This window comes from Priapulus caudatus, unplaced genomic scaffold, assembly GCF_000485595.1.
Source record: "Priapulus caudatus unplaced genomic scaffold, Priapulus_caudatus-5.0.1 Scaffold29, whole genome shotgun sequence".
Lineage (NCBI taxonomy): Eukaryota > Metazoa > Priapulida > Priapulimorpha > Priapulimorphida > Priapulidae > Priapulus > Priapulus caudatus.
In genome coordinates, this window is record NW_014577090.1 from 282,302 (window position 1) to 293,077 (window position 10,776).

The following is a 10,776-nucleotide window of genomic DNA, read 5'->3' on the forward strand; positions in this document are numbered from 1 at the left end:
ACTCCGTGTAGCTAGCTGAACGAACGAATAGCAATTGAGCTATCCGCCTGGGGTGATTGACAGGTAGGTCTAGCCAGTCCGCGTTGCGATAGAAACGTTCTAAAAACGCGGCTTAGTGATGAAGTGCCACGGAGTCAACAAGGTGGCGCGCACGCGTAAGAAAATACATGGATACTGGTCTAGTTTGACCGACCTAGCAACAATATCAAAGGCGGTGGGCGTGGTCATCTCATTGAGGCTGATAGGTCAATTGTATCTTATTACCGCGTTCGTGTAACATGTCCCCCCTTACATGATTCCACTATGCACAGGCGCTGTTGGAACCTTATACATAAAGCAATCCCTCACATTTAAGATGATCTACCGATTTTGTAAGTAGGAGCATCGCAAGGCACGCACCTGTATATAAGAACGCACTTGAGCTCTCTCTCTCTCACGCCTAGACAGGTGCTAAAGACGAGAACATATATATATATATATATATATATATATATATATATATATATACCTGTCGTGTACAAATGTCCCCCCGTTTACTGTTCCCAGTTTCTTACTTTTTTGACATGAATAAAACATGGTTGCCATGTAAACACACCAGCTGGCTTGCGTTCTTCTTTCATTTTACAATAGTTTTGAAATTTCTCTTCATTTTACAATAGTTTTGATTCTTCATTCATTTAACAATAGATTTGATGCGTGGCTTGGGAATATGTTACATCTAGTTTCATTCGTTAACAAATTTTGCGCATTAATTGAGAGTAACATCTTACAGTAGAACGATGGAATGACAGAGAAGCAGCTTTGCCTGTCTAACAGCAACAGAAATCATATGATACAGTTGAACCGTTTTCAAGCCGGTTAAATGCAGTATAAAACGTCTGTGAAATGTTGAAAGTCTGTGAAAAGTCACAACTGATTATAATGCGTGTAACGAAACATACTGCAATCTCAGTAAATCTACGAACAAATGAAAAATAAGAATACAATTCAACAACTTACAACTCACATTTAATAGTTACATGACACGGCAATATTGCTTATAATGTTATGGGAGATAACTCGCTGCTTCACCTATCGTAACCCAAGTTTACACGCAGGTCATGCATACAGATGCCATCGCACCGTGCTCCAATATACTACCGCACCTAGTCTGCTACTAATAACCATCTTGAGCTTATTATTACAAAAGCCCGCACATTTTCACTTTAACACAGGGGAAAATGTTGGCTCCTGATCATTGCAAGTTTAAACACAAGTGGGTCTGCCACACCTATCTACGTACTTTCCCCTTTATATTCATACAGAATCAGTGAATAAAACTGCTGACGTAATTTCCCTAAACGATTCATGATCAACAGACAACGATTTTCTGAGCTATCACAAGGTGCTATCAGTCGAGTCATCTACATCGTAACCATACAAACGTCAGTAAAATCAGGGCAAACAAAGCGTTTTCAATTCTTCCATGACTGTAGAGTATCAGGCATCGGTAATTGCACCTGGCCTATCATGCCACCCTTGCCTTCCTGTGGTGTGGCGCTTACGATCACCTACCCTCTTCACACAACCTAGCCGAGTAACGAAACGTTGGCCTTGCCCAACCTCTCAACCACCGCCTGCAGCCACGCGACCTCTTGCTAAGTCCATACCCCCTGCTTGCCCACCCTTTAAATTGACTACGTCACGAATTTTCTATGGTAAAATTTGTAAAATTTTTGTTGCCATTTTTTTACATTAAAAGTAAGAACTAACGGGACTAAACGTATCGTCAAATTCTTACCTGATAAAATTGTTTCTCAACTAGTTAAAAATCCAAAAAACCTGGACGATTTGATATTGTCTTCCTGACATTAATTGCTTGCTATGGGCTATGTATGAGTCCTGAGTGTATGTTCACATCGAACAATATAGTAAAATAAGAAGTATAATGCAGCAATTTAACCATAAAAAGTGAACAGAATTACTTATATTTTGTGAAAAAGTGGAGAAAAAAATTTAATTTTTACCATTTACGGTGACGTAATCACTTTAACTACAATCCCCTCCTGCTTGACCAACCTCCAACTACCATCCCCTTATGCAGGGCTTCCTCCCAACTGCCACCTGTGCTGCAGACTCCCCACCCCTTGACTTTGCGCTCTCATACCCGACTCTCTGCCGACTATTATTCGCTCATTTCCTACTGGCGTGTCTGCTGCAGTCGCTCGATTTGATCGGGATGCTTGGGACAGCCGCTCGTCATCACCTCCGCAACGTTGTCCGTTATCAACACGTCGTCCTCAATCCGGATTCCGATTCCGCGGAACTCCTCCGGTGCATTCTGGTCTTTTTCGGGTACGTAGATGCCTGCGGTGGGAAGTGGTAATGCAGTGAGTGGCAAAGTTCTGTGCGAAGCGAGAAGTACTTGTGTTTGTATGAAGGTTATGTGCGCAGTCGTAATCCGTTAAAAACAGTAACATGGAGTAGTGACCTTCCTCTTTTCATTTCTTTTCTGTTTTCCTCTCTCTCAGCCTCCGTCTCTCTCTCTCTCTCTCTCTCTATATATATATATATATCACTCTCACTCCCCTTCTCTCTCTCTTTCTTTTTCTCTCTCCGCCCTCTCCCTCTCCCTCTCTCTGAACCATACAAGAATTGTAGGTGAATCATGGTTTGAATCAAAAAGCAAAGATACTCTGTGCATACAGACAGTGCTAACGTTTACCTCACGTATATTACATTCCAGGGGCCCACTGTCAGGAATATCATGAACAGTTGTGAGTATCCTAAGTCTAGGATATCATACATTTTGTTCACGTGTGCTCAACACATATTTTGCGTGCAACAGTTGCCACGTCCATTGATGCTATATATGATGCTTCTGACAACAGCCCACCCCCCTCAGGACTCGACCATAGACCGGATTGCATTAGCACCGACCTGGCTCTATCGTTATCACCATTCCCGGCTCTAGCGGAATACTCCGGGGGATGTCGCTGCAGTCGTGAATGTCCATGCCGAGATAGTGGCTCAGATGATGCGGACAGTACGGATACATTGCCTGCAACACGCGGAATCTCTCTCACTCAATCCATCCGCAACAAAACGTCCGCAATAAACACATTAAAATAATTCTAAAATATAATACAATATATATAACGAATAATGCAACACATATCAATATCACGCACATAAATATGATAATATGAATGTGTAACTTCTCGTGGTACGGAATCACGTGTAAACACGTGTCAGTAGTCTTCCCTAGAGGTGGCCACGGCTGGACGTTGTACTTACCTTGAGCAGGTCATTGCCACTGAGGTCACGTGCGAGGATCCCTAGTTGTTTGAGCTTCTCTCCCGTCATCAGGCACATCTCCTTGTAGAGGGAGTCAAGAGAGACTCCCGGCGTGCAGAGGTTCAGACAAGACTTCTGCACCTCCAGCACAGCTTCGTACAGACTGAGCTGAGGCTCACTGAATGATCCTACGACACACAGAAACGTGGAGGTTATCTAAATATGCTACATCGTTAATTTTATTATATATGTTAATTATTAATAACAAAGTTATATAAATTTATTTTAACTGCTATATTAAAATTGCAATTTATTTTAAAAATTTATGTTTAAATTTATCGTATATTATTTTTTACGTTTTTTTTATTTTCTTATTTATTTATTTAAACATTGTTCTCCCCATGTATGGGCCCTGATGTTGATATGCAATACAAACCACTACAGTACACTTAACACTCCAAATTTCATAGACTATTACAATTGCCTGTAGAGTTCCGAGCACATATAAATTTCCTATCATTATTTAAATCACTTTTAACTAAAAAACTTCACCTTTTTATAAAGCTTAACGTTAAACGGACCAAATCATTTGCTTTTACTGCTAGGCAGATTTCACATTATTGGAAAGTATTTAGCCCACATGAATTGATTGACCTTGGATCAAATTAGGTAAGCTGGTAGCTTTGAAACATTGTGATTCACAAATTACTAACTTACTAGATCGCCAGTAAGAAGTTTAAGAAAAGAAACGTTTTTGTGTGTGTTATTTGACATTCGTGGGGCTTTAACCAGACAAAAGACATGCAAGGCACGTGTGGGCTGTCCCTTTGGTAAAATTACATAGATATCAGGAGTTAATAAAAGACAAATTTGTCTTTTATTAACTCCTGATAGATATCTAAAATAACAATGCGTACATACATCAAACTGTGAAGCAAATAAACTCACCAGAGATCGGCCATGTGCGCGTTAGATCACTGTTGTACCCAAACAATTCGCACCCACCATCCATGAGTACTAGCTGCCCATCCTGTATCAACTGCAAACACAAAGACAACCAGTTAAGTTTCATGCAAGATTGGATATGTACAATCTGTAAAGCCCCGGACACACTAGGCGATTTTCACCGGCGACTCAGTCGGGCGACTCAATCGCTGGTGAAAATCTCCTAATGTGTGCAGTCAGTCGCCGCCGATTTTCGAGTCGGGCGACTGAGTTGCCCGAATCAAACATGTTTGATCAAATCGGGCGATTATTTCAGTCGCGCGACTACAATCGCCTAGTGTGTCCGGGTTGGCAAATGAGTCGCCCGAATGTACAATTCATTAGCCAATCAAACGGTGCCATTTTCAATCATGTGACTATCAATCTAGGTGGCGCGAGTGCTTTAGTGTTGCAGCGGGAGAAAAATCGCCGATGAATCGCGCTGATATTCGCCTAGTGTGTCCACTCAGTTGCCCGACTCATTCGCCGGCGACTCAGTCGCGCGACTCACTCGCCTGAAAAATCGCCTAGTGTGTCCGGGGCTTAAGACAGGGCATGCATAAAACTGCAGAATTAAACTCAATGGAAATGCACAGAGAGTCATAGTTTGAATAAAATGGCATAGTTCAACCATCTACCCGATTGATTTTTAACAGATAATGTTGGCACTATATATTGCTTTACTATACTATATAGCAGTGTTTCCCCTGCATTAACACGAGCGAGGCAGGCCGCCTCGCTTAAATTCTCAGCCGCCACGCAGAAATTTGTCCAAAACACTGCCTCGCTGATGAAAATCACTGTTCTTCCATAGAACAGTGATTATAATGCACCAATATAGCTTAGAATGCACCAAATTGCACCATTTTTTCACAAATTTTAGCAGCACCGGGGGTGCTCGCTTTGCTAGAACCTCGAAACGCGCAAACACACACACAATGAAAGTGTCAATGACACTGTAGCTCACCACAAAAAAAGGACACAAATGAGTGAGTAAGAAGAAGTCAGTTTTAAGTGAGCAACCATCGACGTACATTATAGAAACGATTGCCATCATTATATCGTAATAATAATTTATAAACCAAAATGAATCACAATTTGTGACTGTAGATGGCGCTACACCCGCTTTGTAGCGATGGCATTTGAAATAAATAGGTTATGCTGCGTTCCGACATGTTTTGTAAATCTTTACTCTAATATAAACGTTTTATCGGCAGGGTGGAAAGGAAATACCAATTTTGCATTAAAGATATTGTCAATGAAATCTTGTAAAACGAACCAGACACGAGTGTGACACCACAGACTGTTTGTGTTTATATAATATGCTATATAATTGCCAAACCCTACCTAATTTGCATAATTTTTTTTTAAATATCAAAACCCGTAGCCCTTTTTCATTCACATACAAAAAATGAGCAAAATCCGTTGAACCTGAACTGACTAATGGCAATTTTCATTTTTCCCAAAAAATCGCCGTGGCTCGAAAGTACGCCGACTGCCGTGTTCCAAAATAGGACGTTCCATATGGGAGCATAGCAGTAACAACTACACCCAATTTCAAACATGTGGGTCAAACGGTTCTAGAGTTATCGTTGACCGAAACCAAATGTTGACGGACGGACGGACGGACGGACGGACGGACGTACGACAGAAGACGACCCATGGCAATAGCTCAGCTTGACGATGTCAAGATGAGCTAAAAATTTACCACCTCCCAGACTTCTCTGGCCAGGGGAAGCACTGCTATATAGTACAACATACAGTGCTATTTAGTTCAACCATCTACCTGATTGTTGTTAATGTAATGGATTGTGTTGGCACGGTTTCCGCCAGCTACGACTGGTGGATATGCAAGATAGTTGGCACCTCTAATCTTACATTCATACTCCATCTTGGCCCACAGGAAATGTTCGTCCACCTGCCGGGGAATATTTACAAAACGCTATTACAAAATCTGTACACATTCACAACGTTTACATGTAATCCCAATTTGCCAGCAGAACACCACACTTGGATGACAATGGGACTTTTTTTGGATTGATCCGGATCAAGTGATCCCTAATGAATCAAACATACCCAAAATTGCATCCTCTCACCAACTTCCACACACAACCTCATGCCATGAGCAAAACTATGATTGGATGAACACGGTGGATTACTGACAAGATGTAGCATGATGAGCAAGATAAAAATTTCTGAACTCCCTGAAATAGTAATAAATTAAGACAATACTACATTCAATATTATTGGCCTTTGGATAGTTTGACAATTCAATGGTATATACATATTCACACGTATATCACCCCACCGAGATTTCTCAACAGATTGCATTGATCACAAAACGGATAAATTTGAAAACTAACATCCTGGAAATCGGTGAAAGATAACTGGAGCCACAGAAGACCTATGCCCTAATTCAATAGCGCCCTGGAGCCGCCCGTTGACCACACACTGCAAATACCAACTGCCCGCTGCCTGCACGCTCCCCTGCCCACTGCCTGTATGCTCCCACCGCCCGCTGCCTGCATGCTTCCCCTGCCTGCTGCCTGCATGCTCCCCCCTGCCTGCTGCCTGCATGCTCCCCCTGCCCGCTGCCTGCATGCTCCCACCACCTGTTGCCTGCATGCTCCCACTGCCTGCTGCCTGCATGCTCCCACTGCCCGCTGCCTGCATGCTCCCCCTGCCCGCTGCCTGCATGCTCCCACCGCCCGCTGCCTGCATGCTCCCCCTGCCCGCTGCCTGCATGCTCCCCCTGCCCGCTGCCTGCATGCTCCCCCTGCCCGCTGCTGCACCTCTCTTCGCCTGCCCACACTGCCTGCACCTCCCACGACCGCCCACGCCTGACCTCACCCTGCCCACTGCCTGCATCTCCTCCTGCCCCTGCTTCACGCTCCCAGTCCGCCCGCCTCACGCTCCCAGCGCCCGTGCTGCATGCCCCTCCAACTTAGCTATGCCGGCACTCGCTGCCTGCATGCTCCCAACCGACCTTGTTGCCCCATTGCCCCCTGCTGCCCGCTGCCGTAGCCATGCTTCCCACTGCCCGCTGCCCTGCATGCCCCGACTGCCGCTGCCTGTCATGCTCCCCCTGCCCCTCCTCATACTCAACTGCCCCTGCCTGCTATCTCCTCTCTGCCCACTGCCTGGCATGCTCCCCCTGCCTGCTGCTTACAACCCCGCGCCCCATCCGCGCCTCATGCTCCCGCTGCCCGCTCCTGCATGCCTCCCCAGGCCCGCTGCCCTGCATGGCGTCCCACCCGCTGCCTCACTCCCACCCGCTGCCGTGCATGCTCCCCCTCCCGCTGCCGTGCATTCTTCCCCCTGCCCCTGCCTGCATCTCCCGCGCTGCCCGCTGCCTAGCAATCTCCCATCCGCCCGCCTGCATCTTATGCTCTCCTGCCCACTGCCTGCATGCTCCCCGCTGCCCGCTGCCTGCATGCTGCCCACGCCCGCTGCTTACACCTCCCCTGCCCACCTGCCGCAGCTCCCGCCCGGCTCCCGCTGCCTGCATGCTCCTCCCTGCCCTGCCTGCATGCTCCCACTCGCCACACGCGCGTGTACACGCTCCCAGCCGCCGCTGCCGTACAACGCTCCCCACTGCCCGCTGCCTCCATGCTCCCAACTGCCCCGCATGCCCTGCACGCTCCTACCCCCGCTGCATGCACGCCCCCCTCCGCGCCTGCAGCTCCCCCTGCCCTCACATGCCTGCATGCTCCGCCCCTTCCCCGCATTGCTTAACAATCGCTCCCCCCTGGCCCGCTGTCCGCATGCTTCCCCTTGCCCACTCGACCGGGCACTATGGTGGGTTCACTACTATTGCCACCACCGACTGACCGCCAACCGAATGCTCCTGCGGCCCAGTCTGACCTCATGCTCCCGCGACCCACTGACCACACACGCCCGCCAGCGCATCTCCCTTCGGCGCCAGTCGACGCCACCGCTCACCTGCGACCTACACTGACCACACACTGCCCGCCACGCGGATGCTCCTGCGGCGCAGTCTGACCTCACGCTCCCGCGACCCACTGACCACACACTGCCCGCCACGCGAGCTCCATGCGGCCCAGTCCACCTCACGCCTCCGCGAGCCTCCCACTGCCCACAGGTTATTGCGTGATGTGATTTTGGTGGTGACGCTGCCCGCCACGCGGATGCTCCTGCGGCAGCAGTCTGACCTATGCTCCCGCGACCCACTGACCACACGCCGCTCACTTAGGGAGCTCACTTCACCTGCGGGTAGGAGAACTTCATCGTCTCGGTCATCGCCTCGGCGGCGATCTGGCACGTGCGTCGCATCAGCTCGGCCTCGGCCGGCGACTTGACGAGCCGCTGCCGCTGCACGATCGGCCGGCACTGCTCGACGAACGCCTGCCGCTCCTCCATGATGAACTTGCGTATGACGTTGCTGTGCAGCGTCGGGTTCACCGGCGCCACGTAGTCGTACCAGATGCCGAAGTTGCGCGAGCCCTTCAGGTACGCCTTCAGGTACTTCTCGAGCTCGTCAAAGCTGAGCGCCTGGTCGACACCGGTGAGCGCGAGCGCGCCGTCCGTGCCCGCGCGCGCCCCGTCCCACAACTCGCGGCTCGCGTTGCGCGGCGGCACGAACAGCGTCGTGATGTTCTTCGAGCGCGTCGCCTCGATGAGCAGCACGCTGTCCGGCTCCAGGAAGCCGCACATGTACCAGAAGTCCGTGTTCTGACGAAAGACGTAAGGAATGTCGTTGGTCATGTACTGGCGCACGGCGCTCGGGATGAGCACGATGTGCCGCGTGACGGCGTCGTGCTTGCGCTGCGACCGCCGGATCACCTCCTCGATGAAACGCTGCCGCCGGTGACTGAAAGCAGCCGAGACGAGACAACGGACGTGATGCGGGGCACGACGACTCGTAATGCGCGCAGCGGGGGCATAGCGGCGCGGCGAGCATGAAATTCTGAGCGATAAGACCGCATCAAAATCCCACGAGAAGGCGATGGTTTCATTCAGAATGCAACACTTTATGAAGGCACGAACATAGTAAAAATAGCTTAAATATGGAAGAGCTTAAATGGTGTTTTACCGATAGAGATTATGTGTGTTAACTAGCATAATTTAGGTAAAGATACAAATGGAATTTTTGTACTGACATAATTTTGGTTAACGCTCATTTAACGCTAATTAACAGCAACACGAATGACTGTAATTAATATATTATACATTTCAGATCATTATTAAGGTGCAAATATTCAGATAATATATGAAAGTCACATGTAAAACTCATGAACTCATATTTCATGTGGACAAACCTGTATTCCAATCTTCCAATTCCCGGAGTGACCTCTTTGTTCTGTAAGAGATGAGGGTGCGTGTGTGGGGCCGGCTGTCCATAATATCGAGCCGTGTCTTTCTTCGGAAGCTTTGACGTGGGAACATTATCTCCAGACTTATCGTGCGCACACTGGTGATTTGTTCGATGAGTGCAGAAAGACTGTACATGCTCACACTCTGAAATTTGACAGATCTATGTCAATATAATATATGATAGGCGAGACTTACAGAAATATAAACATTACAGAAATTTATATCATATTCATAATTATACTTATAGTAACTTATTACTAGAAATAGAGAAACAGTATTTTCTCCTCGTTTGTTCTTTTTCCGTCTGGTTTGCACAAGAGTCAAAAAGCCAAACTTTGATAAATTGCTTGCAAAATTACAAACGTGAAACGATAAATGGAATACCTGTTGTTGAACTTAATGTTATGAGTAAAGTAAATTTCTTAGGCTGCACACTACCTTGCTGTTATGTTTTGTAACAACAAACAATAATATAGCTGAGAGGGTCTATGTCCCCCAGGGTACTGCCGGACCGTACCCTGGTACTATCTAATATGCCGGACCATACCTCGCCTACTCCAATAACAAGTGTAGGGAGTCGCTTACGCCTACTCCCTAACCCTAACACTAACCCTAACCATATCAAATAGTTACCAGGGACCTGGGTACGTTCCGGTATACCGGACCGTACCCAGAATACGTTCCGGCAGTACCCTGGGGAACATAGACCCTATGAGCAATATTATAGCAATATTATTGCTCGTTGGCATTGCAAAACGTTAGCAAGGTTGCGTGTGGCCTAAGAAACTTACTCTATCCATAACAACCATAACAAATGGAATACCTGTTGAGTGTTGTTCTTGATCTGGACATACATATCAAGATCAAGAATAACACTCAACAGGTATTCCATTTGGCCAACAATAACACACAGTGCATAAAATGATAAACGTGTTTAGCATGAACATAGCCATAAATAATCTAGCTCTAGTATTATAGCCCAGGTACAGTTGCCGCAGGGCTATAGAACATTCTAATACGAATGCTAGGGACCAGCCCGCTGACTGGCGCTGCTGCCAGCGCACCCAAATGGCCGTTAGAAAGTTGTAAGTCGAATGTTCTTCACAAGAAATTACTGCAAGCAGACCATTGCAACGATAGTTAGAGGGGTTTAAATTGGAGTTGGGGATATAACTTAAGACA

At 47.1% G+C, this 10,776-nt stretch overlaps 1 protein-coding gene across 2 annotated transcripts in view; it reads right to left on the reverse strand.

Annotated features, from left to right (window-relative positions):
* Nucleotides 1-1,959: 1,959 nt before the first annotated feature.
* Nucleotides 1,960-10,776, reverse strand: part of LOC106815832 (probable Xaa-Pro aminopeptidase 3) — a 9,901-nt gene continuing 1,084 nt past the window's right edge. Inside the window, exons 2-8 of one of the 2 annotated variants that reach the window (XM_014820353.1) lie at nt 9,540-9,738; nt 8,488-9,091; nt 6,047-6,178; nt 4,225-4,315; nt 3,277-3,464; nt 2,920-3,040; nt 1,960-2,346 (exon numbers count right to left, since the gene is read on the reverse strand). In XM_014820353.1, coding sequence (XP_014675839.1) covers nt 2,180-2,346; nt 2,920-3,040; nt 3,277-3,464; nt 4,225-4,315; nt 6,047-6,178; nt 8,488-9,091; nt 9,540-9,738 — 1,502 coding nt within the window. In that variant the 3' untranslated portion in view covers nt 1,960-2,179. The remainder of the gene's footprint in view (nt 2,347-2,919; nt 3,041-3,276; nt 3,465-4,224; nt 4,316-6,046; nt 6,179-8,487; nt 9,092-9,539; nt 9,739-10,776) is intronic. The other variant, XM_014820361.1, reaches the window with a different exon arrangement.